A 26,865-nucleotide genomic window follows, 5' to 3' on the forward strand; every position below is an offset into this window, starting at 1 on the left:
TGACTATCTGCTTCTAAAGTGCTGCTATTGGCCAACTGAACCAACGGATACCACATATGTATGAGGAACGACTTGGACACAAAGTTAAGAAACAGTCAATTATATTATTTATTTATAGTGAAAATTGCTTATTTAACTAGTGTTATTGCCTCCTAGCGTTAGCGTATGTGTAAGCTAGCGTCACTTATTTATGGTAGCTTAGCATTAAGAACTGAAAGGTATTTCTAGTCTTTGTATTCAGTTTGATAAAGAGTTGCCTTGTTTTCAGTAGAACACCTGTACTCCATTCTCACTACTAAGCTATCAGCATGAGCAACACTTGATACAACATCTCTATTTAAAGTGCGGCTGACCTTTCCAAAGCCTGAGAATGTCTCATTAACCTCCTTTTAACCGTGGCCATGGTGATAAGGGGACAATGTGTGTGTTAAAGGACATTGTTTAGACATTATTTCCTCTTCCCTACCAAACACTGACTAAATAAAGGTAATTGAACCACAGTGTCCACTTTGTGAGTGTTTGTGAGCGTGTGGGTGTGTTGACTCTCTGTAAATGTGTTTGCTTAGCACTTATTCAGGGAGCTTTAGCGAGCTTTGGGCGTTGGAAACATGTTAGATACCGGGAAATTTTAAGAATGGGGAAAACTGTTTGTGTTTTGTGTTGTAGTAACCAGGAACTAAAAGGTTCAGATAGAAAGAGCGGCCATAGAAATGAAGCTGCTCTCTCCTTTATCTGTGCGTTCCTTCTCACAGGCAGGAATGTTAATAGTGGCTTTGTGATGGGTTCAGTTCTCCTGTGTGACTGACAGGCTGACTGGTAGCTCTCAAAGGCTTCCTCTCTAAATGGGAAGCTAGATTTAGCCAAAAGAGTTCAGTGTTTTAAATGAACAGGGCATTATGGGATATGTACCTAATGCTTGTCCATAGCGTGAGAGCAGTTTGGTGTGTGTTCCGTAACGTGCAAAAATAGCAAAGGGTTAACAGTTAAACTCAAACATAAAATGATTTTCATAAAATAGACAAAAGTATAATTAGACCCAATCCAGACTTCGTAAAGTTGGTTCACCTGAACACATCCATAGAGAGAGTACACTAACACTGGCAGCAGCTTGATGCCCCACCAATCAGCTAACAGCTTTCTGTTCAACTTGTTCCTTAATTTAGTAAAGCTATAATGTGGAAATACATACTGTGGATACACACATAGAGGTCTTATGTGTATATCCAGATAATAGCCATTTCTACATTTAGTCTTGCTCAACGAGTCAATTGTAACCTCTGCTTTGGTATATCGTTGTCTCATAGGTTACCTCTCAAAAGTTTTGAGAAACTACACCGAGCAGGCTTGTGACGGAGACTTCTTATCGGTTCGCTGCCCACCCCGCACCACCATCACTGTCCAATCAGCTTTCTACGGAACTAGAGGCCCCTCAGAACCCCAACAGTGCCAGCAGAACTACCAGGCCCTTGTAGGGACCCACGGCACGCAGGAGGATGACCGATACTGTTCTGTATCAACTGCACTACAGGTAAGCAGCTATAGCTTGTTTAATGATTTTGTTGATGACCAGTGTGTCCCAGACCTCCAATCTATCCACCATTTCTCCCTTTTGCATTCCACTCTTCACCTACGTACAGTAGGTAGAACAGATAGTATTCAAACAAACCAATGGCTTAGACTTTATTTTTATAATTATGTAATGCTCTGTTCTTCCCAGCCAGCTGCAGGCTTGTATGTTCCCATGACACAAAGCGATTTCATGGGGTCTTTGCCATAGTATCCTCTCCTAAATTGATTGGGATGGGGTTAGAATAGAACCCCCAATTGGCACCAACAACACAAACACATAAACACATCCTCTCCAGCATTCACTCTCATCAGTTGTTTGGTTTATTCTTAGACCCCCTGCTGTTTGGATTTCTGTAACAGCCAGAGAACCATGAATGCACAGACACAGAGAATGCATTGTGATGAGTGAGAGAATGAGTTACTGCTTTACCACACACATTCGAGCAATCCTGAGGACGTTACATCATACCACCTGTTCATGACACACATGTTATGGTCAGTCATATGTTTACATGCACATTATATTCTTTTTTTGTCTGTACTGGGATTTAGGCAAAATATGAGTAAGTGTTGCACGTGGATGTCTGCTGGAAAAGGCTCCAGCACCCCCTGCGACCCTGAAACAATAAGCGGGTATAAAGAATGGATGTATATGTGGATGGAATTAATAGGTTTACAGCAATCCTATTGGTAAATTCCATAGCAATAATTTCATAGTTATAATCAGATTGTGAGATTTTGGATCAGGATTTCTGGCAGTGTTTGAATAATGCAATCACTGGAAGAGCCTGTGAACTAGGACAACTAATTTCTACTATAACTAGAGATTTATTATCAACAAGATTGTTATCTTTCACCTGTAATGTAAATAAGTTTATGTTCATGTAATCTAGGTTTGTTGTTTTTGTTTTTTATTGCCTTGTAGTAAAGTCATAAAATAATACCATGACCATGGAGTAGCACAAACACTAAAAGCTTTAAAAGGGCTGTTGAACATATTGACAGTGAAGTCCTCTCTGTGTGAAAATGGTCCCAGTAAATCCAGTCACGGATATGCTGTGGCTTATTATTAATGATCTGTGTAGATCAGCTTTGGTTTCTCTTTGTGTAGCCTGGTGGGATGTGATGGCTGCTTCTTTTCCCATCATGCTATGGGCATTATGTTTCCTTGATGATCTGCGATACATGGCTATACATATCCCTTATTATGTTTGACTACTGTTTACACACATAAATCACCATAATTGCTTATAGTGGGGACCTCCGTGTGTGTGGTGTGTTAAGGTGGAAATACACAGATCATATACCTTATTTTCCCCCCAGCACCGACCACAACTCCCATTGCTGCACTCCACCATCTCTTCTAGCTAATTTTGATTGTATAGAATGTTGAATTATAGGAAAACCATTAATTGTATTCAGTCAGTCGTCGTTCCTCTGGTGACTGGAAATTACGGGCGATGTAGTGTGTTGGAATGTGTTCACCTGGGTTAAAAGATGATGAAACAGGAGAAGCTAAAGAATGCCAGGAAGTGACTGGAGTGGAGCCTTTTTTTTCTCTCTCTCTCTCTATCTCCCTCTCTCTCTTTTTCTTTTACCTGCTCCTGTCCTCGATATTCCCATGGACATAAGCTGCCTGTTTGAAGTGGTTTTAGGTTTGCCTGCTGCTGGTCTCACCATCGCTGGCCTATTGTTCTTGCTCTAACCCTCTTTCTGGTCCTCTCCCACTCTCTGTCACTCTTCCCTCTTTAGAAAATGCTGGACGAGTGCCAAGACAGAAGGAGCTGTCAAGTCCTTGTCAACAGCCGCGTGTTTGGGACAGACCAGTGTCCCAGCAGCAGTAAATACCTCATTGTCTGGTACAAATGCAGACCTAGTAAGTCCCTCATCGCCCGCTATCCTGACAGTGACACACATTTGCTTATCATACAAACGTTGATTTCTCCCTGTTCACACACAACCTTGATCACTCAGAACCGGATTGGGGTCAGGGCCTTACAGTCATGATATTTAATTTTAATTTTAATTTTATCTTTATGTTTGTCAGCACGACATACGGAACATAGTGCAGTTTGTGCTTAAAAGTGTTAAGGAGGAGTTGTTTACAATTGGTAGCTCCAGATCAGCATAATTCATTGATAACTGTGGCAAGATGAGGCCAATTTCTCAACTAAGCCACATGCCAGAATGATGTCTCTGACTATCTAAGACACCATTCTGGCATGTGTAACTTATGGTTGAATAGCTGTAGATTACTAAGGTTCAAAGTAGAGCCCTATATAAAGACCAGAACATGGAGTAGCTTTTGAATCGCAAAGAAATTAAAATCAATGAATGTGTCCAAAAATGTAATCCTAGTATACGTTTAACACAGAGTTCAGTGGTCAGCATGTTTGTTTATGTTTGGTCTGCATATTCGTTTCCATCTCCCCCTTTTCATCAAAAAAAGTATTTGCATGCTTTCCCTTTTTATCCGTGTCCTTCTCCTCCCCTCTCTCTGTGAGCCAGGAAGCTAAGAGTATCACTCCAGAGCGGAGTCACAACAGTGCAATAATCCCACCCAGAGTGTAGTCTCCCTTCATGGTTCAGTGCAGAGTCGAGCCACACTGAGCTGTGTAGTGGTTCACACTAGAGTGACCAGAAGTGGGCATTAATCCACCGATTCCCCCCCCCCCCCCCCCTCCACCCCCCGGTCCTCCCTGCTTTTCTTTCTGCGCTGGACCCTCGGGCCAATCAACAGCTCTTTGTTCACTGTCACTTAACCAATGACTTCTCAGGCAAAAGAGAAAGGCCACATGGGGCGTCAGTGAGGTGCAATGGGCAGGTGTCACTGCCTCTGAAAGGCTCGGTGGATGGAGGGAATGGAGGAAAGAGGAAGTGAAGGAGAAATAGTGAGACTAAGAGAGAAAGATATAAAAAGCCGGTCTTACTCTTCTCTATACATTCCTGTTCCACTCCCCACATGGACTTTTAAAGACGGCTGTTGTGTTTTTATTTGCTGGCCAGTGGAGCTGCTCCTGCTGTCACAGGTCACTGTGGCTGGATGTGTGTGAGGAATGCCTCTGCGTGGCTCTACATGTCCGCAGAGCAACATGAGCTCCGTTTCTGCCCATTTACTCTGAATGAAGCCTTTTGTCACTGTTGTGTTTTCTGTTTTCAGATGTTTGTGAAAAGAAAACAAATGGAACTGGTGGAAAAAAACATTTCCCCACGTCTTCAAATTGACTTTTTGAAACAAAATGATAGTGTGACACACTCCATACATTTACTTGAAATCCCCTCGCAGATCTATAGCCAAAACTTTTGCTATCCAAATACCTCAAATGGCTTGTTTTGACTCAGTGTGCACAACGTTGCTGCAGTAAGAGAGAGTAGGAATGGATCATTGTGTTTGTTGCGCATGAAGTCATTGCAAAAGCTTCAAAACAGACCCCAAAAAGAAATGTAACCTTGCTTGCCCTTTCTGTCTCTCTCACCCCATTCCCCCTTCATTTCCAGATGAGTATAAGAGCAAGGTGGTGTGTGAGGAGGAGCGGATGAGGTTGAGCTGTAAACGGGGTATGCAGATTGCCGTGTACTCCGCCATGTTTGGCCGTACCCAGCAGGGCGCCTTGGAGTGTCCTCTCCACCACAGGAGGGCCCCATCAGTTGGTAAGAAACCTTCACACTGTTATCAACATCATAAACTTAATTGACCTCAGCGCTTTTGGGATCAGCCTGGGGTCAGAAAAAGGGAATGATATCTCAGGCATGAAGACACACGAGGGAAATGCATATCGACTCCGTTTTACAAGATGAGACTCGATTAAAATGTCTGCTTGATCTCTATGTGAATTCCCTTTTAATTCACAGTAGGTGATCTCATTCTGACATTCCGTGTTTGACATGTTGAACAGTTCAAAAGAGTTTATTTGCCTCTAGAGGGGATGAGAATTATGGCAGAGGTAATGTTGAATTGTGTCAAGTGACAGCAGGACAGTGAGTCAGAAAAGTAGCTGAAACTTTTGAGCAGAAGCTGATCGGGCTGCGAGGGGTTAATTTACCGGCCTGATCCAACATACAAGACAATTGAGCGGTAGATCTCCTTGATTGTCACTTTTGGCGACATCGAAAGTCGCTTTTAATGTGTCTTGAAGCCTAACTGGGGAGGATTGATGTTTCTTGCTGATTGACCAGATGTGTTTTTATAAGAGCTCAGCCAACACTTGCACGTGTTTAACACTGCGGCTCTGTTTGTGATGTGGCGGCATGTGAACGTCTGCTGCTCAAACGTCTTCACACTAATCCACAGATCCATACATTTACTGATTTAGTTATTATATTAGTATTATATCATTTTCTTCCAAACACAGATATAAAGCCAGATATTTGTTTCGAGCACAAACACACACACACACACACACATACATACAGACAAACATGCACACACACATTGCCAGGGGAATTGGGGTGGAATGTAGATCAGATGTCTCTGTCATCCAAAGCACAGAGTTTGGCTCATAGAAAAGGGACAGTATTGAGTTCCCTCAGTATGCGTGTGTGTGTATGTGCATGTGTGAGTGCGTGAGACATCCAGATGTACCCTCGCCCTTGTTTGGGGGAATGTTAATGGCTTTTAGCTTGGATCTATGACAAGTATTAGTATAACCATAGCTACTGCGGTGGCCCTGGCCTCTTTGTTGGGCAGTTGAGTCATTTTGCTTCAGTCTCTGGTGCCTTTGTGTCGTTAATGTATAGAAGGAAATCTACAATGAGGTTTGCTCTTGTAAATAAGTAGCCCAGGCAGGTATGAGTTAACTGGTGTGTGCGTGTGTGTGTGTGTGCTAAAAACAGCTTCTGTGAACGTCATTGGTCTTGAGTCCCATTTCAAACAGTGCGTGTGTGTGTGTGTGTGCGTGTGTGTGTGTGTGTGTGTGTGTGTGTGTGTGTGTGTGTGTGTGTGTGTGTGTGTGTGTGTGTGTGTGTGTGTGTGTGTGTGTGTGTGTGTGTGTGTGTGTGTGTGTGTGTGTGTGTGTGTGTGTGTGTGTGTGTGTGTGTGTGTGTGTGTGTTGGGGTATGAGTTACTGTAGTTTATGTGAGCAGCCAGCATTCATTCTCTTTATGCAGGTGGAGTAGGAATGTGCCACAGGTAGGTGATGTAGGGGAGACAGGGTTGGTCTAATATCTGGTTTCAGACTGTGGCTTAAACACAGTTGCTGAGTTCTCTCTCCATTAATGGGAAATGGACTCTTCTGTTACAGTAGTACAAAGGACAGATTAGACCAGGGGAGAAGTACTGTTTACTGTCAAATGCCACGTTACACGTGTGTTTGTACTCACACCAGGGGCGTGTACGTCTCTTTCTCAGATGATGGGATACGATCCTGAGGCAATGATTTACAATACAATACAAAAACGATACAGACAATTATCAGATTGAGACAGTTTGATTAAGCGATGCTGTACAATTCCATAGGATTCCATTTTGAAAGTATTGAATTCCCTATGTGTTGCTGTTTAACAGGCCTTAACGTCATTACCCATAATCCTCATCAAAGCCACTATCTGTTCTTACTTGTCGTTGACTTCAGAATCACCTTGTTTTTTTTCGATTTGAACTCACACACATGCATTAATGCCTTGTTGTCCTTGTTCAACCATTATGTGATGTTCTATCTCTGTCACACACACACACACACACACACACACACACACACACACACACACACACACATAGGCATACACACTCCAGCCACCCACAAACACGACCTCAGGCTGTTCCAGACACTATCTAATGGGGATTTTCCCTGTCAGCCAAGTGTTTGATGTGGCTCTCATGTCACTAGGAGCAGGAAGTGAGGGTGTTTTGAGTGACAGCTCGGTCACAAACGTTTAATTATCTCTAAATGCCTTTCCCCTCTTTTCACCCTCCAGCCTGTGGTGGTGTGTCAAATGCGTGGTTGTTTGTGCCTTTCCTTGTAGGAATAATCGCGGGCTTGGTGATCACACTATGCTCAAGTGTGTTGTTGTTCCTCTTCGTTGTTATGGCTTGTTTATTCAATGTTTGAATGTGCCTGCAAGGTCGCAATCTCCTAAACTACACTGACGTAGAAACCACACAAATGCAGGTTACAGTGTAGCAGGGAAGATTTGCTTGTAGTTGCTTAGTTGCTGCAGAGACCGGAGTCGAAATTCAACACCAGCCGCATGATAGTGGTGAGTGTGGTTGATGTAATCTGTCACATCTACATGGTTTAGTCCATACCAGGGTCCTACTGCAGATCTAACTCTCTCCATCAGTGACGCCACAATGGTTACAGCCTGGTTCCAAATACCCTCTGGCACACTCGTTCTGAACCAACAAGGCAACCTATTCATCTCTAAACTAGACCTTTGATTATCTAGAGCAAACCAAGTAGATGCTGTTAAAAGGTGCTAACATATCAAACCAACCTATCATATTAAATATTAAGATGTTTTAAGATAGAAGCGTGTTGTGAAGTAACATTCTACCAGTGATTTTTAGGGCCACTGTTCATGATGAGCTCTTGAGAGAAAATGGTATGGGGCAGCCGCAATGGTCGCAATAGTGTGAGGAAAATTAGTTCTTGCATTCTGCTGTGCCATGGGGAACATAAGCTCATTCTGTCTATGTCTCGTGCCAATGCAACATTGGAACAATTTAGTCCTACTTAAGGTCTAAGAACCTTAAGTGGTGTATTGTAACGGCTCTGGAGAGATGCGAGTATCTTGTTGTTTGCTAGGGTAGCAGCTCTGGTAAAGTATAATAGACAGGAGCAAGTGCATACACAGGCATGTGTGTACACAAGCAGGACGCCTTTGATCTCCTCTGCTCCTCGGTGTTGTGGTGGGGTGGGAGTGGCACAGTCGGACAGGTCTTGGCGGCGTTGGAGGATCCTCAAAGCAAAGGGGCCAACTTCAGCCCTCCTCTCTCATCTGCACCATTACCATCACGCACACCTCCTGACATCTAAATAGCCCTCCATACTTGGCATGCCGGGTCTCAGGGTCTTTTTTTGGGCCACAACAAGATGTTTTAACTATAAATATGGCCTGGGTGATCTCTCGGGTTATCACAGTAGCCTTCAAAAGCCATGTGATGATTTGCAGAATGGGCTGTGAAGCGCAGCTGCAGTTCAAATTTAACACTTGGCTTGTAGAAGCCCGTTCCAGTTGTTCCAAGTAAAAGCTGCTTCACTGTAACTCTATCTGAACGCCTCGCTGGCTTTGATGCATACAGTGTAGATAAGGAACTGGAAGGCTGTCGCTGCTGTTTCGTGCATTGAAGCTTATCTTAAGTGTACAGATACAGCATATGCATGGTACATATGGAGGTTCTGATGATTATTACTCTATGCTGATTGAAATGTATCTTTGCTCTGTAAATACATTGCCTAATTTGAAAGTGATAACACTATAACCACATGTTAAGGATCCCAAAGTGTTTCTGGGCTCAGTTCCACTTCAAGTCAAGAAATAACCTGCGATCAACTTACTGCCACAGCTGAAGAAAACTATTTTGTATTTATGCACGTGTGTGACCACGTGTGCATGTGCATGTATTTTTGTATGCACATGCACACATGGTATGTATTTGTGTGTGAGCCACCGGACACTTGATTGATCACATCTGCTACATTGACACTACTCGTCTTTGATGAAGGAAACATGCCATAAATATGAAATTGTAAAATATCTCAAAACCCAAAGAACTATCAAATCTAATTCAAATTTAAGTGACTGTAAACACTGGTTTTACTCCGTATTCGTCGCTTTGATAGACACTGGTTGATCAGCGTGCTTTTGCTATGTCGCAGAATCTGAAAATATGCCTGTTTTCTATTATACAATGACTTAACTCCAACAACAATGACTTCAGCCTCCCTATCAAATGATCCGTATCAGTGGTGAGTCAGAGCAGAGGAGGAGATGACTTTGTCCTCCCATTGTCCCGGGAATTCCAGGAAAGGTGTGCGACTGTGTGGGTGGATAACCTGCAGGATTGTTATGGAACATGTAAGAATCTGGGAAAGATTTGTGTGTGTGGGTGACGTTACAGTAGTGCCATCTTGCCAAACTGATCCGTGATTCAGGAACACACACACAAACACACACACACACACACACACACACACACATGGACAGACACATCAGTGAGAATAAATGTGTTTCTCCAGGAAAACCCTCCCTTTTCCTCAGTCACAGCTTCACACAACTGTGACCTTTTCTCTGGCCATGTTGGGTGTGTTAGAGTTGGTGTGTGAGGTTAAATGTTAAGAGGCAACAGTGCTTATTCATGCCTGTTTTTCACTGTGCGCATGTGTGTGTGTGTGTGTGTGTGTGTGTGTCAGTGTGTGAGAGAGCATATTTTATGCCTCTCTGCCTGCAGTAAAGCTGCAAATGAGAGGTCAGACCCCCTGGAATGCTTTTTAAAACCTACATACAAGCACACATATGTCTGTAAAAGTCTGTGCAAGTGTGTGTGTGTGTGCATTAGCATGTTTTGCATGTTTTGCTTATGTATGGACGGTCGGTGGATAAAGATGTGAAAAAATGTGTGTATTCATCCTCTTGTCTTTAAGTCTTTATCTGTCTCCCAGTCCCCATTCCATGCCAGCCCCACCCTGTCCTCTGTGGGCCCCCTGCTCAACTAATCACCCGGCCAGGGGAATCAAAGGTTTGGCTAATGGGGGCCTGTCTGTCAGTGGACTCCTTGTCAAGGAGGAAAGTTTTCAGATGAGCCCTCTGGGAAGAAAAATACAGAGGGAGAGCAAAAGAAAGCACATCAGATAGACCAGGAGATCACAATGTACAACATTCAAGACAGTTGTGACAGAAGAAAGCAAATACTGATCATCCATATGAGAGGATGAGAGAGAGATGACGATGAGGAATTTTTGGTTCATGGTTTCATTTTAATTTCAGTTGTGTAAAATCAAAAATATTTGGCAGCGATCATGTGTGAGAGTCAAGAGAGATCATCTCACTAGCAGCTCCTACTGGTTGGTGGTTGCACCTGCACTTAGGGGGTCAGGGATCTGGTGGGACAGAGAGATTCTCCATAAATGGTTGTTTGTGACCATTTCAGTGGCCTGGGCCAAGCATCCACTCGCACCCTTTTTACTCCCCATTCCCAACACACACACACACACACCCACACACACCCACACACACACGCACACACACACACACACACACACACGCTCGCACACACAAAGAGCATCTTGACATCTTGCCTCAGTAACAATGCAGATACACATCACTGCCACTATTAATATATTGGCCTTTTTTTATTAATAGTACGTTTGAATACCATCACTATGTGTAACCTCTCGGATGCAAATACTTACAATACTGAGAATATTAAATGAAATAAGATACATGTGAGACTATTTGAAGTATTTAGATGCGCTATTATTATAGGGGACTCTATTAATGGCAACTGGGATCAATATAGGCAAGTCACAAGTTGGCCAAGATGTTTGATTTGCATATCAGCCACTTGGCCACAGCAGCAGATCAGAGGCATGTGTCCTCCAGCAGTGGCGTTCACATTAAGCACCACATTACTGCTGATGTGAACTTTCCAAAGGGTGAAAAGAACAGGGAACCTTTATTTTGGCGGTTACTCTGATAATCAACAGATGTTTCTATTAAGCTTCCATTCATTCCCCTTATTGGGTTGCAAAACGTTCTGAACCTTGTTTTTACTCAAATAATACATTTTTGTGAACAAATGTTTTGTAATACATCATTTTAAACTAGCATGTATGCCTTTATATGTGTGGGTTCATAAAAATCCATGTAAAATCCTTGTTTTAAACAGATAAACCCCCTGACAGGATGGAAACTGTTTTAAAATCCCATTGAAGCAGCTTAGCCTGTACATTTACATACGTCTGCTAGATGTAAAACTCTGGTGTCTAGTCTGTTTTTTATGTGACATTGGAAACTGTCTATCCTTTGAGGTTTTGGATTTGTTATCCGGTTACACTTCACCGATTCCCACAGGCCTCCACCTTGCTACATCCTGGTTGGGAATTCCAGCGTGTCGGCTCCAGCTGGGAGTGCCAGGGAGAGTCCGGCTGCTTCTTCTGCCTGTGTCCAAATGGATAGACAGGTTCATATTCTTATGGCGTGATCTGGACTCTCAAAAGCTTTAACCCCTTATTCGCCACCCCACTTTTCTTCAGGGAAAGTCCACCCAAACTACAAACCCATACATGATGACACCCGTAACCTCTCCACATGGCAAAAAGCTTTCTTTTCACCTCAAGAACAGTTTGTGATTTCTCTTGAGTGTTTACTATAAGCTTAAAGAAATCCCAATTTAACACGGTACATGTTGACCACTAAACTACCCTCTTTCCCTTTCTGACTTCCGACATCTGCTCTTTGACCCTCGCCATCATTTGTTGTGCCCCGTTGACGTGTGAGTGGCGCTCTGATTGGCCTGTTGTCTCTCTCTGTCTCATCTCTCTCTGGGGCCCTCCACGTTAGACAGCACAGTGTCCACTTTCAAAGGCCCATCTCCTTGTGTTGTTTTTAGGGGTTAGGTGAAGACCTGGAAGTCATCCATGTGGAACCCAGGTCCATTCACATTCCCACAAAATTCAGGAGGGGGGGGGGGGGGGGGGGTTCTTCCTGTCTTATTAGATACACTTGTGGATTTGGAACTTCAACATTCTTGCCACTCCCCCTGCAGTGTAAAGTAAATCTTTAAATTGGCCATCTGTCCTGTCAGTCTTTAAAAAGACATTTGTTAAACGTAAAGCTGCCTCTATGAGCTCCTCCAAGTTTGGGAAGTGTCCAGAGACATCAGGTCGTCATATTGTCTTCTATAGTTCTTATAAATGTGGGAGATGAAGGAACTCAAAAGGAAAAAGAAGAGCCTCATCTGTCCATCCACACGGCCTAGAGGATGAGAGGACAGGAGAGGGTCTGGAGTTGCTGACGGGTGCTCAGTAATGATGAATGAGAGCCTCATCCATCACTCTGCCTGAGCTCCACACATAAACACACACACCTACACACTCACATGTTGGATCAGGTGTCCCTCGGACAATGTGAGAGCCTAGTAGGGTTTCCCAGTGGGTTTGGTGTGGACAGAGGCTCCATGATGGGAGCTGAGAAAACCATTGTCGGAAGAAGTGTGTGTGTGTGTGTGTGTGAAGTCCCTTTGCTTTCTTCAGAAAGTGTGTGAGGAGGAGGGTGGGGTGAGAGGGGGGCAAGTCTTCCCCATTGTAGATTTGTAGTTGACAGAGAACCATGTAACTCCTTTGTGTGTGAAGTGCTTGTTGTCCATCAAAGAGGAGGAGAGGAGCGAGTGTGATATGCACCGTCATACGGCCTGAAAAGAAATGAAAACAATCAACCAAACCACCTCATAACAATTCTGTTCTGTTTACATGATGTTTCACTGTGTGTGACATTGCAAGAAAATTAACGTGTGTGTGTAGGAAATACAGATGAAAAGTGTATTACTGCATAACGTCTTCCATTGGACCCTGATCTGTTACTTTGGGGCTTATATATAAAGTCATATAACTTCATTAAATGTGCAAATACTGTACAAAACACACTTATGGAGGACTAGCGGACAAAGTATTGATCAATACGTTATTACGGCAAATGTTATGTAATGTAAAGGAAAGAAAGACAATTATGACGATTATGTTGTGTATAGTGGTTTATTACTTTTTAATTCAAACCCCAAATTCAACAGTTGTCTTGTTTCCTCTTCACACGGCCGTCTCTCTCTCTCTCCATGTCCCCTCTCAGACTGCCAGTCGGCTTTGGCTCTGCAGGTTGTGACCTCCCGGTGTCAGGGGAAGAAGAGCTGTCTGGTCCGCGCCTCCACCAGAGACTTTGGGGATCCGTGTTACTCCGGCACCAGGAAGTACCTCAACGTCATCTACACATGTGGTGAGTCCTATCATGCAGCAGTACCTGTGCAGAGTACTAGCATTTCTTGCCACTAGGGGGTGCTGTCTTTATGCTGATCAGCTTGACTGCCTGCCTGAGAATGAGAAATGGAAGTGAAATATGTTCTGTCAAGGAATGATGATTGCTGGTCTTGAAGAATATCAAAGTAGTTCAAAGCACGTACCTTTCTACAAATGTATAGAACCCAACTTATGACTTGTTTTGTTGACTTTGAGCCCCACTTGCTGTTTTGGAAACAATGTTATTAGACTGTAAGGGGAGGCATGCAGTTGAAATGTTCCTGAAATAACTTTTCAAATTCAAATTATACCCACAATTGATTAAGTAAAGCCAGTGTTTTATATTGAGTCCGTCCTCGTCTCTATGTCTGTGCAGAAGACAAAGAAAGATGAGTTTCCTTTTTATCTGTTCCCCACCCCTGGGCTAATCCTGACCTGTCAGGCTGCAATTCATTAACCACATGCTTGAAGACACACTCAAACACATACTCATACACACGCCATCCAGACGCCTGCAGCAAACAGGAATGAATCAATCAGCACCGCCAATCGCCTGGAGCTTTTTCAAATCTACCCAAATCGCTGGCACAGATGCATGGATCCAGACAAAGACAGACAAAGTGTCTGAAGACCCAAGAGTCAGATAAACAAAGGGAACCTTAGCACCCAAAAATCTGACTTTGCTCTGTCAATAACAAACTTTTGGCACCAATTGACAGACAACAAGCCGTGATCCTAACAGATCTTATTGAGTTGTTTGGCCTGAATCTCAGTCTGACCTCTCTTATCTCTCACTGATAACGTGTAGCATTCTCTCCCAATAGCTCCGTTGACTTGTGTGTGATGGGCAAATGTACGTGTTTGTTATGAAAGGGGCGAGGTATGAGAGGCCAGCGGGGAAGGATGTGGGGGACGATGTAATGTTTAACAGATAGAAAGACCATGTAATGATGTGTGTGTTGGAGGGGGTAGGAGATGGGTTTTGGGGTTGCGGTGGGAGCAGAGAGAGAGAGGGTTGAATGTGAGTAAATCAGTCTAGCTGCTGTAGACATTAAGTCATTGATTGCTCCAGGCTCCAGCAAAGTGGTAATTTTGGGGGATCCTCTTTCATTGGCGGTTCAGTGTGTGTGTGTGTATGCTTGACCCCATTCGTGTCAGAGTACGGGGCGAAGGTAGCGGCCTTGTGCGTGATTGCTCGCCCTTTGTGTGGAACGATGCAAAAGAGTAACGGCAAGTTCTGATCTACTCGGAGCAGTGGGCAGCCGTGTTTGGATGTACCAAGTGCAGGAGCATTAGCCGCACACACACACAAGCTTTTTGATGGCGGTGGAAACTGGACTACCCAGACGAAACCCACAAAGCATAGGGGGAAATATGGCAACTGCACACAGAGTGGACCAGGGGCTTTGAACCCTGTGTGGCAAAAGAGCAAACCACTGCTCCACCAGTACGCCCCTATAAAGAAATAAGGTCATTTATTCAGATACACAGACACGAGTGAACGTCTATCACGAGCTAGAGAAAACTTGAAACGGCCATATCTCCGACAAGGAAGGAGACAGAGAGCTAAAATTTCAGACCCAGCATCCAGGCAGGAAATGGCATGAATTTGGGGCAAATTGGGCAATATTGAAAATATTCGAAAAACGTTGACCCGCGGGTCAGCGATTTTTGAAACTAGAGAAAACTTGAAACTTCCATAAATTCGGACAAGGAAGGAGACAGAGAGCTAAAATTTCACGGCTGCGATTCATAAAGCCGCCAGCCCTGCCCGAGCTCCCAGCCTCTTCCTCACACAGCCCCCGGGGATGGAGTTTCTCCTGAGCAATAACACAGCAGTAAATGGGCTGGAACCTGCCGTCAGGTCTCCCCAGTAGATCACGCACACTCTACACAGCTGTCACTGTCAGGCTTCATTTACGTCGGCTCCCTTTAGAGGAAGTTCGGACTGGTTTGTCTGTTTGTCAAAGGGGGATAACATTGGTTCGGTATTGTATTGTAACAATTTAGCTTTGACCTAGTCCTTAGCTTTCTACCTTGTTAATTATTTAGTGTGCAAAGTTTTCTTCAAAAAGCAAAGCTTCAGTGTTCCGTCTTTGAAGTTTTCTCTTGTGATGTCGTGCTGCTTGCTTCCTCAAAGATTGACGTCTGCTTTCTGAGGCTGTAGGACTGCAAACTTCTGACTTTTTACAATAAAGCACAGTTTGGGTTGGTTGATGAAAACTAAGGGGAGTTCAGATCCTGTGAGAGATTCCTGTGTGAGAATATACAACCTTCTCCAAACCGAATCAGAGGAACGTCTTCTCCTCCTTCCCCTCGTCTTTCCTGCATCGCTCTCAGACTCATGCCTCCGTACGCAGAGCACAGTTTGCTCTCCTCCACTGGGGCGGTTTTTAAAGTCCTCAGACTTTATATCAAGATGAGGGGCCTCTCACAAGTCACACCGCTCCTTTGAACCAGAGCAGAGTGTGTGGGGGGATAAAAGGTGAGGGTAAGCCTAATGAACACATCTAATTGCTGAGGAGGAAATGGATTAATTGTAGCACTTAGCTGGTTAACTTGGAGCTGGTGGAACACACACCTCAGGCATTTCCAGTCTCCAGTGTTGTAACCCCAAAATGGAAATAGGATCCTTTAAGAAATCGTACATAACGAAGCTAAAACGAGTATGGAAAGGCTGCCAGGAACAAAATAATTTTTTCCACTTGGCAAAAACACATCACACCAGTGTACACACACACACCTGCTTGTCCCAATACTTCACTGACGGCTGATGTAGTGAGGGGGAAAAGTGAAGACCAAAACGCATTATAAAGTTTACATTTGCTCAGATTCAATCAGACAAATCATGGAAGAAGAGTAGAATAATATTTATTGGAAACCATGAAATTTCATTTGTGATTTAAAATACACTTAAAAACACTTTAACTTACACTTGTAGGATCATATTTAACTCTTTTTCTGCTGGTTGGTGAGACATTCTAGCAATAACTGTACATTGTAACATCCTTTGAAAACATTTTTGCATTGATATTACAGAATAAGAAGACAAACTTTATGGAATCAAATACGTTCTTTCATTTTTGGGAAAGGTGATATAGTGTTAAAAGCAGGCTGTGTCCATGCTCCAGCTAAACAGTACAAATCGGGGACATCAACGCATTCAAAACTGCCTTTTGATGAAAGCTGGACTCTGAGGATTTGATAGAGATCTGCTCGCTCGATCATGCGACTGGTGTTTTTAAAGGACGTTTGAGAATTGCGAGTCTCTCACTTCCTCTAAACGGCTCAGGGGCTCTGATTTAAACGTAAGAAGGGAAATGGGGGGGAGATAAAGATGTCACATAGAAACCGGGAGGGCTTGAATTGTCCCGAGCGGTACCGCAGACAGACGCAGACACAAACACATATACAGATACTTGAGGTATATATGTGACCGCTGCACGCCGCATTCTCCTCCAGCTCCCCCACAGACTCACATTCATGTCATGTCAGCAGAGGAGCTGTGGAGGAGATGTTTGTCTTGGCTCGCTTGTGTGGAGCTGTAGTCCGGCGGGCTGTAGCTGCTGCTGCTGCTGCTGCTGGGCTCCTCACTCTGCCGTAACGCTCTGTTTATAGCTGCAGGACCAAACAAATACATAGATATTGCTTTTTTATATAACAGTAGGCCAGGATTACACTCAATTTTCCAGTGAAGTACAGTTTACTCTTACGACACAGATGTGTACATATGTGCTATTGTTGACGTGCTTTCATACTTTAAGGTGATCTAGAGGATTGAATACTTTATCTCTGCTTAGCACTACAATACTACCAGTTTGTTCTCAGCAGCATAAACAAAGATGGCGACAATCAAGGACGATTAAACACAAACTGTTCTGGCAGGCATGTTTGTCGCTGTGGAGCACTGATGTAACTTCAACCGGGGGACGTTTCAGTCACTGTCGCTGTGCTTCACACAACTTTTCATTCTAATTGTATTCTATGGCACAAAGCACAAACTTGAATTCAATATATCCTAGAATTTGCCAGCACTACATTCCCTTTTACATATGCTACAACCATGTATGGAACATCAAGGAGGCAAACCCGAACGTCTCATCAACAAAGGCAGCTTCCTTAACACAAATGATTGGGATGATTGGGACAGCAGCACATAGACCAACAACCTGGAGTCCAATACCTCTCTAACACCTAACATGTAACTAACTGCTCCAACTAGACCATGAGATACTTGAGCTTATGCCCTTTTTTGCATGGATATAAATGTATTTGATCCACCTTATGAGGCCAGGTCTTGAGGTTTTAAGCAAACAAAAACACATCTTTGACCCAAAAGTGATCCGTGATATATTGGACTGTTGGACAGAGAGTATTGGTAAGTGGAGAGGCCAGCAGAAAGGAATGAAGTGGCCCCTCTGAACCCAGCGCCCCGCCCCCACACACCCACACACCCCCACACACCCCCACACACCCCCACACACCCCCAGCCTCGTAATGCAAACCTGACTGTGCACAAACCCACAAATAACAGCCGCAGCTGGCACCATCGGGAACACTACTGCGAGAAACTCGCGTCACATGACCTCAGATGACCTGTGCCAGCGTGTGTGTGTGGGTGTGGGTGTGTGGTTGTGTGTGTGATTGGGTGTACTTTTTTATGCCTTTGCATGATATCACCATCACTACCTAACTCTTGTCATGCTTAACCATCCTCAAACAATCTTTCAGGCACACACACACACACACACACACACACACAGACTCCTCCCAACTCAAGCATTGCTTAAACTGCAGTAATTGGCTGAAAGTTGCTCAGGTTGTGGTCTCCCAGCTGAATGAAGGAACATGATATGTGATGCGAACAGACTGTTGCCATGGTGACCTTGCCAGGGGATTGTGCTTGGCCTGTGTTTTAGGTCAGCTGATGTCTGCGCGGCTTTATCGCTAATATGAGCAAGCAACACACATTTGCACACATGTGACCCTCTCCGGGTCTCAAAAAAATGATCTGTCCTCTTCTGTCTTTGCCTCACAACTCGTTTCATCTTAGTTCCTTTTGACTCCATTGACTACATTTAGTCCTCCAGCGCTCCTCTCCCTGTTCTACCCACATCTGATTAGCAAAATCAGACTCGGTTCACTAGATTGAAGAGTTGTTGCTCCCAGATCCGCATTGGCTCAACACACCTGATTAAAGTAATTAGGTTTGCAGTCTGAACATAACATGCACCAACATTCTTATAGTAAGTCAGTGACCACATGCTTCCTCCGGCTTTCATTCTAGAGACGACGAGGAGGAGAGAGCGAAAAGGAGAGAGAGAGCACATTCGGTCCGCTCCTATCACTCTATAGCCTTGTCCAGTGAGTGTATCCGGATTAGAGTGTAAAGAAAGGGGCCACAGCGTCTCCAGCACATGTAATTTGCTCAAATGTAGCAAATCTTTGAGTCCAAATACCTTAATGATTGCTCAGTTCTCAGTAATGACACACAAAGTCTTGTAGCTCCCCACAATCCATGACTAATGTGATTCAGAAGGCTTCTCAGAGCTCAGTCATGCTCCTGCAGCCAGCGGCTCAGTGTTTGTAACCTGCGCTGTTCAAACAGAGCGCTTCAGTTTGTAAAAAAATACCTTTAATAAAGGGAAAAAGAATCAGAGAAAGAGGGACAAGAGAGCGGAAACAAGATTGTGTACCAGCCAGACGCTTTGGTATCTCTATCGGCAGACTGCTTGGTAAACACGACGGGGAAGCAGAAACAAAGGCCTGTGTGAAGAGAGATAACACAGGTGATTGGATAAGTGTGTGTGTGTGTGTGTGTGTGTGTGTGTGTGTGTGTGTGTGTGTGTGTGTGTGTGTGTGTGTGTGTGTGTGTGTGTGTGTGTTATCTCTGCGCTTTCTGTCTGCAATTAACTCAAAGAATCCTTCCTTATCTTTGAATCTTTGATGCGTTCATCTGCTTCACAGCTCTGTGAAATATTTATAGAATTCCTACAGTGGTGATTTCATGTATTGGTTGAAGCTCCATTCGCTGCTGTGCGTTGGGTTCTAATGGATGTAGCAAGATCTTTAGAATTGCTGTTTTATTTAGTGGTGACAACATGACAAAATGCTCTTGATCTCCTCGAAGGTAGTGCAGAAAAGCTGGCACCTCCATGTTGCATTTGATGATCTTCAGAAGTTTGCTGTCTACCTGATGGGTCAGATGGAAGCCTGAACCCCAGGAGATCCATACTTCCTGTTCTCCAATGGAAAACTGAAGGAATGTTCCTGAAATCGTTCCTCCTTGTCTCTTCTCCCTGTCCTTTTTTTTGGCATTTTTATTGAGGTCAGAGGTCACATTAGGAGAGGGTCTGTTCGTCTTCTGACCTGATCGTCTTCTGGTCTCCTATCAAAGCCTCTCATGTCTCTGTAGCTGTCCCGGCCCATTGAAGCAGGGGGGGGGGATGCTTTGTGGGCTGTTGGGTCAATTGTTGCATTGCATTTGAGCGAACATTCCTATAGGCTACATGTTTGTAGAAACACATATACAAACGCACAACACACACACACACACACACACACCATGCTGCATATGCACGCACACAAACATTTCTCCCTGTCCTGTGGTTTTTGTTTGGCTTGTTTTCCTCGTGTGAGCAACAGCTTCGTTGTTGGAGTGGAAACTGCGAAATAAGCAAAGCTCTGCGACGAGAACTCGCTGCCAACATCGCCGGCTTAACCCACTCGTGATCCGTGTACACGACGAGTTTGTGTCACTCTGTGCTCACGGCTCAAAGTCTCGCTCCAAACTTTTTTTTACAATCCACCATCCATGTTTTCAGTGGTATGGTGTGTGTGTGTGTGTGTGTGTGTGTGTGTGTTGGGTTTTTTCTTGGGGGGGCTAATGCTTTCCAGTCTGTGGCTGGTTTCAGTTTTCCTCCTGCGGTGGATGAGGACAGAGGGAGAGAAAAGAGAAAGAGGGGAGGGTGAAAGTGTGTGTAAGTGTGTCTGTGTGTATGTGTGTGCGTGGTGGTGATGGTGGTGGTGGGGGAGGGGGGTCTGGGTACGAAATTCCCAGGGCATCCGACACACCACATTCCCAGATTCCCAATCTGAGCTGAATGAAATTCTCAGGTCATTTCCTGACTCTCTCTCTCTCTCTCTCTCTCTCTCTCTCTCTCTCTCTCTCTCTCTCTCTCTCTCTCTCTCTCTCTCTCTCTCTCTCTCTCTCTCTCTCTCTCTCTCTCTCTCTCTCTCTCTCTCTCTCTCTCTCTGCACGCTCTCTACCTCTCTTTTGACGCTTACTCACACAGTAGTGAGCTGTGTAGGTGGACACTGCATGTCCCGCCACTTCTCTCTCTCTCCCTCCTCCTCTCTATCCTCTCACTCTCTCTCTCTCCTCTCTCCCTCTCTCATTCTACCGCGCTGCTGCTGTCACATTCCTGTTGTCTAAAGTCTAGTTTAACTTTCTCTCTCTCTCTCTCTTCCTGAGAGCAGGAAGGAAGGGAACTCTAAAAAGAGGAGAAACCGTAGAGGAGCCCTCTTACACTCTCTCTCCGGATGAGAAGAGGAAAAGAAGAGGAAACTCTTCATTCTCCATTTGGCTTAAAAGGGGGAGTCACCATAACAGAGCATACCTTCTTAAAGGGGCTATCCTTTTTCTCCCTCCCTCCTTCTTTCCTTTCCTTTTTTGGGCTTTGCTCTCTCTCTCTCTCGCTCTCTCCCTCTCCCTCATTCCGGTCGGACCCACAGTGGACTTATTCACGTGAGTGCTTGTTTTTGCGGCAAACGTAGTCCCGGCTATCCTGGTGGGACGGAGGAGGGGAGAGCTTTTGACAGTCACACACACACACAGAAAGAGAAAGTTACTGCCTGGACCCAAGAAGATTTCTACGATGTGTGTGTAAGTGTCACCCTCTTTCTTGCGGCATGTTTTCTGCTGAAGTTGTAAGACTGCACTTTTGTGTCATTTGGCAAATGTGACCGTCCTCTTAACTTAACCTCTCTCCGGAGTGTGTTAGGGTCGTCTTTTTGTGTGTGATGATGTTTGTTGTCATGATGTCGTGCGTTCGGCTGCTGTTGTTTCTTGTGTGGGTTTAAATGCCTCATCTTACGTCACCTTCAGGGATGCCGTTGCGTCTGTTTGCTCACACTATTCAGGGCATGCCAGTGTGTGCGTGTGTGTATTGAACTTTTTGGAAATTGGTGTGAGTGTTTAGGATTTAATATGAAAGATGAGGGCACTGGAGGTGAGAGGGGAATGTGTCAGTTGAAGCCTTCACGTGTGGACAGATGAGGTAAACGGAGTAGCAACTGCATTAGATCACTTGGACACACACACACACACACACACACACACACACACACACACACACACACACACACACCTACTAAATACCGATACCTGACAACGCCCCAGCCCATATTATTTCTTACTTCAGACCAGTGAAACTGATTTCACGATGTGTGTGTGTGTGTGTGTGTGCGATGTGTGTGTGTTTCCATAGATGGTCAGTGTTTTTCCCTAACGAGGTGCTGGAAGTGGAGTCTGACTTCACTGTAATCAACCACAGTCACATCAGCGTGGCCTCAGTGTTGTTGTGCTGACTCAGCACCGGTGACTCAGCTTTCACATAGAACTTTTCCCGGTAAAATGGATCTGAGAATGTTTCTTGGAAGTGACTGAAACAACTTTTATATTTAATCTTAAACTTGTTTATACCTCTCCAAGGTGACATGTTATTAAGATTTCCAGGTATTTCATTTCATTTAGGGCTCTCTTAAAGCTTTGCAATTTTGCCACTTCAACTCCTGCAGCGCTTCTGTGCTCACTGAGTGCGATTGGCTGTGACACCAATTAATCAGTCCAAACTGTCTGTTGTGTAGCGATTGAGCCATCGGATTGGACTCATCCGAAATTTTGGTCTGCTCATGTGCAGTTTGTCACATAGATTGGATTGTAATTTACTTTTATTGTGAAAATCCTGCTTGGCGGTGTCTGTCTGTGATCACATATAATGATTGGTCGAGTGATTCAAACTTCAAAGGGGCCAATCCAGAACAAAGCTTTCAGGATCTCATCCAGTTCAATTACTTGAAGCATTTCTGTTGGCATCAACCTCCAACTTTGCAGCTTTGGCAATGTCCAACACACACTTCTGATTTTATTACACTATAAAATGAGGGAAAATAACAAAAAGCTGAGTATTTAGCTTCCATTATTATAAAATTCTCCACAAGGATCGTAAATACAACCGCAATGCCTGCATCATGGTGATTATCAGCAAGCAAACACAAGAAAGGTCGATGGAGTGTTTTTAGAGTAATTACAGTAACTACAGAGGAGGTGTCACTCAGAGGAAGAGTGTGAAGTGAGGAGGACTTTCCAGCGTGTGTCGACACATGGACGGTGACGGCTGTTTTGCCTGGATTAGAGATGTTTGCCTGTGAAGCAGAATCGTCATCACAGTAGAGACGGACAAACGTACATCGATACACCAATGTACAAACGCAAATACTCAGATTTACGCAGCACAGAGTGTGTGACTGAGGGAGTGTGTGTGTGGCTGGAATCTGAAAGCTGAGGTGAGCCTGGGACATCAGCTGAGGAGATTCAGTGTTCAGTGCTGCATTCATCACATTCTTTAGGCGAAACATGTCTGTGTGTCATGCACATGCACACATACAACCTCTGTAATCTGTTTATTTTGAGAGAAACCTGCCCCTTTCTGAGCGCAACCACAGTCCTGACACCAAGCGAAAACACACACACACACATCACCTTCCACACTCGGTACACCGGCCAGCCCTGGTAAACAGGAAGGAACACCCCAGCGAGCCACTCACACCAGACAAAGGACGAGTCAGATTCAGGACTCGGGAGTGACAAAATTCTTTAGATGGCTTCCAAATGGTGCGTGCGTGTTGGTATGTGAACGTGTGATTGGTTGGGTTGTCGCCGTCCAGTGTAAGTGTGTACACACGCGTGTTCACGCATACCTCTCGCTGTCAGCCAGGTCTCCCTCTAATTGACACGTAGCTGTTGGCCTTTGCAGTGCCGAGCCGATCCCTCCCAAACCACAAGGGACTCTTTGTTTGTAATTTATGAATTAGTGTGTGGTTTGGGTTACGAGAAGAGAAGGCAGGCCAGTGGCTGACGGCACAGGAACAGGAAGAAGGAACAAGCCCGGCCCAATGCGGCGCTCAGTTTGATTAGTGAAGGAGGTCAGCGCCGTCGTGTTTATCATTCCAGATTAGCGCTGTGGATGTCTCCTGTAGATGAGGTGAGAGATTGAGACGACAGTAGAAATGATTAATAGGTGAGATGAATGGGCTTCCTGTTCTCTCTGTGACTCTCCCTCTAGTTTTCCTTCCCCCTACCTTGTCCCACACACACCCACACACACACAGAGGTATGAGTTAGGGTTTGACAGTGCTGCTGTAATCTGTTAAAATCTGTGTGCGGCCATCAGATAAGGCTCGGAGACGGCAAAACTCTCCGTCAACACGTCTGCGTCCAGGTGCGGGAAATCCAGACCAAGCAGACCGACCCCCTTCCATCTCTCTTCCCCCCCTCCCCCCACCCCCCGTCTATCTCCGCTGCTTCGTCGCTCCAGAACCCCTCGGTGCTTCAAACACTCCTCCTATCATCCCATTCGCTTCCTTTCCCTCCTTTTCATCGAGTGGTTCTATTTACTTTGTCTAGTCTGAATGGAACCTGGCACAGCACTGAGCTGTCGGCCTGTTTCCTTTCCAACCCTCCTCTCTGTATCCCTGATTTGATTTTGATCCCTTCCCCTCTCTGTCTTGCTTTTCTGCATGCATTCCTCTTGCCTCGTACGAGAGAGTTGTTTACTTTTCCTTCCTTCTTCATCCCTTCCTTCCTTCCTTCAGCGGGTGGGGGTGTTTGCTTAAGTTTAACTCCTCCACTTGTATTACATAAATAATTGTCTACACATTGAATTAGTGTGTGTGTTTTAGCAGCCTAAGTCCAAACAATATTGATGGATGTTCTTGAAATGTTTTGGCCATTGACAACCATTGAGAGATAATAAAGGCAGAGATAAAAGGTTCAATGTGCACATAAATGCATTTTTCGGGTGATAAGTTGAGTGGGAAATGTTTGGCCTTGGTGGAGGTTTGCGCTCTCTTGCTTTACCTGCTTCTCAAAATTCGTGAAAGTTCTAAAAAATGACCTGAATAGATGCGGTTGGTGGACCTAAACTAGCAGCACCAAATGACACTTGAGTGGAGCACTTGATCAAACATGCTTGATGGCTTCCAACCTCCGCCTTCTTTCCTTATGTCGAGAATGAGTGTGTTAAGGACGAGTCATTTGAAAGTGCATGGGGAGGACAAGGAGTCTCCTGATAGCCAAAGCAGATGTGGACCCAAAGAAACTTCCTGGCATTCTTCAGCCCTAACATGCAGCTGCTTGACATTGGGGTGCAGGGCTCTCCCTTTCTTCTCCCTTCCCCTTCCCCCACCACAGTCGCTAACACACACCGCCTGATGGCCTTACCTGTTACGCTTCCGTCCCAGCTCTTTCCATCACCAATCCTCTACCCTCTTTCCCATTCTCTGGCCAAGCCTCTACCTTCTGCTCACACCGTCATTCTCTGTCCATGAGCTGATTTTTTATAGACCGTTACTTTGGCTCAGATCTCTGTAGTCCTGCCTCCAAATGTAGAGCCTTTTTATTTATAATTCATCTACAAGGATTTGGCTTTTCCTTTCCTCTTGGGCCAATTCTTTATGCTTTGAAATGAACTGAATTCTAGCTGACTGGCAGACCTGTGTTTTATTGCTTCTCTGATGTCTTTGTTATTGCCTGAAATGGTCCTGGATGGGGATTTGAAGAGTCTCATAGCTGTGGGGAGTCATTTATCTCTTAGTGAGGTGGCGGGGTCACTCCTCTGGATCCTGCTGGACTTCAAAGGTCGCAGAGGAAGGATAGGAGGTAAAAATGCAGTAAGTCAACACCTGAGGATACAAAACACACACACTCAGACAATACATTAAGTGATATTGTACATTAGTCTAGGTGACAAACATGTAGCAAGGCAGGATAAGCACGTTTGTTATGGTTTTTAGTTGTGATTATGATTATTGTCTGCAAAGGGTCTAAGGGTGCTTTCAAGTTATGTTTTAATGTGAAACCGACCGGACCAAATAAAAAACACACAAAGTAGGGAGAAGAGAGAAAAGGTGGAGCTCTGGTCCAGACTAGAGGTGTGGAAACAGCATTAATATGATGTGTTTTTGTGTTTTTGTTAGCCTGGCTGGCGTGTTATTGTAATGTTTGGTGTATAACTTTGGAATGGCTGCGATGGAGATCCTGCATTTGTTGCTTGTGCTCTAGAAGTCGAGCCCTGTAAGTTGATTCTGTGTCTCCAAAGATCAGCGATACAGCATCAACTTACTGTAATGATCACTTTTTTTTTGTCAGCAGCAATAGTGCCATTCAGCAAAGTGACTGATGAGAAGCAGATCGAGCATGGCGGAATTGCTTTAATGGCCTGACATACCATCTCCATTGTCACCACAGTTTCTCTTACGGATGTATAAAGAAAGAAATTAGGGAGTTGACGATGTGAGACTGTGATGGCAGCAAAGGTGCTGTTCTCCTGACGTGGGCTGGCGTTGCGGGATCACGTGGTGTGTTTTCAGGCTTCTTGTTGCCTCCCTCTCTTCCCCCTCGGCTCAGTTTGCCTCACCCCCATTAAACTCAAATTGTTCTGAAAAACGGGGATTGCCGTGAGCCCTGAAACATGTGCCGTACTCGGAGAACAAGGCAGGGGGACTTGATTTTGAAAGGGGGCTGCAGTAGGAGAATTGAAAGCTGGATGATTGACTCAGAGATGTACAGACCTTCTGAACAAACTGAAGAGTTATAAGAATTATCAAATGGCTTGTTGGTTATGATATTAGATATGTTGTATGCTGCTTTGGCAAACATGACAATAACACACTTTACTTGAAATGAAAGGGACAAAAGGACACACAATTGGAGGGAACAGACGAGTCTTTTCAGATCAACAAAGATTGTATGCAGACTTGGTCGATTCATTGTTAGAAGTCTGGAGACTTTCAAAAGCTCAAACACTCCTCAACAATCTCTCGAGTCTTTAAATAAAGGATCAAATGTTAGGTGGTGGGATTACAGGGTGCCAATTTACTTAAGACTCAAAGTCTCTTTGAAAGGACTTTGAGAGGAGGTTGCAGTGTAAACATGTGTTTTAGCTTCAGCCACATCTATTAGCTCTCAATATACAGTAAACATGTGCTTCGGGTTGAATCGTCTTAGTAGTTTTACTGCTGCCGTGTTTCAGGTTTTAGAAATTAGCAGACTCGCTTAATGATGTCTGTA

General features: G+C 44.5%; 2 protein-coding genes across 3 annotated transcripts in view; one reads left to right on the top strand and one right to left on the bottom strand.

The window, feature by feature from the left end:
* prdm1c (PR domain containing 1c, with ZNF domain) overlaps nucleotides 1–26,865 on the bottom strand; it is a 134,237-nt gene that overhangs the window by 58,330 nt on the left and 49,042 nt on the right. The gene's annotated exons all lie outside the window — the stretch shown is intronic.
* eva1aa (eva-1 homolog A, regulator of programmed cell death a) overlaps nucleotides 1–26,865 on the top strand; it is a 61,014-nt gene that overhangs the window by 16,817 nt on the left and 17,332 nt on the right. The window contains exons 2-5 of one of the 2 annotated variants that reach the window (XM_076165433.1): nucleotides 1,305–1,528; nucleotides 3,322–3,445; nucleotides 5,068–5,220; nucleotides 13,351–13,494. In XM_076165433.1, coding sequence (XP_076021548.1) covers nucleotides 1,305–1,528; nucleotides 3,322–3,445; nucleotides 5,068–5,220; nucleotides 13,351–13,494 — 645 coding nt within the window. Of the gene's footprint in view, nucleotides 1–1,304; nucleotides 1,529–3,321; nucleotides 3,446–5,067; nucleotides 5,221–13,350; nucleotides 13,495–20,804; nucleotides 21,400–26,865 lie in introns of those variants that run through there. The other variant, XM_076165434.1, reaches the window with a different exon arrangement.

This window comes from Genypterus blacodes, unplaced genomic scaffold (genome assembly GCF_046128005.1).
Source record: "Genypterus blacodes isolate CSIRO-AG114 ecotype Tasmania unplaced genomic scaffold, CSIRO-AGI_Gbla_v1 ptg000143l_1, whole genome shotgun sequence".
In the NCBI taxonomy this organism is placed as follows: domain Eukaryota; kingdom Metazoa; phylum Chordata; class Actinopteri; order Ophidiiformes; family Ophidiidae; genus Genypterus; species Genypterus blacodes.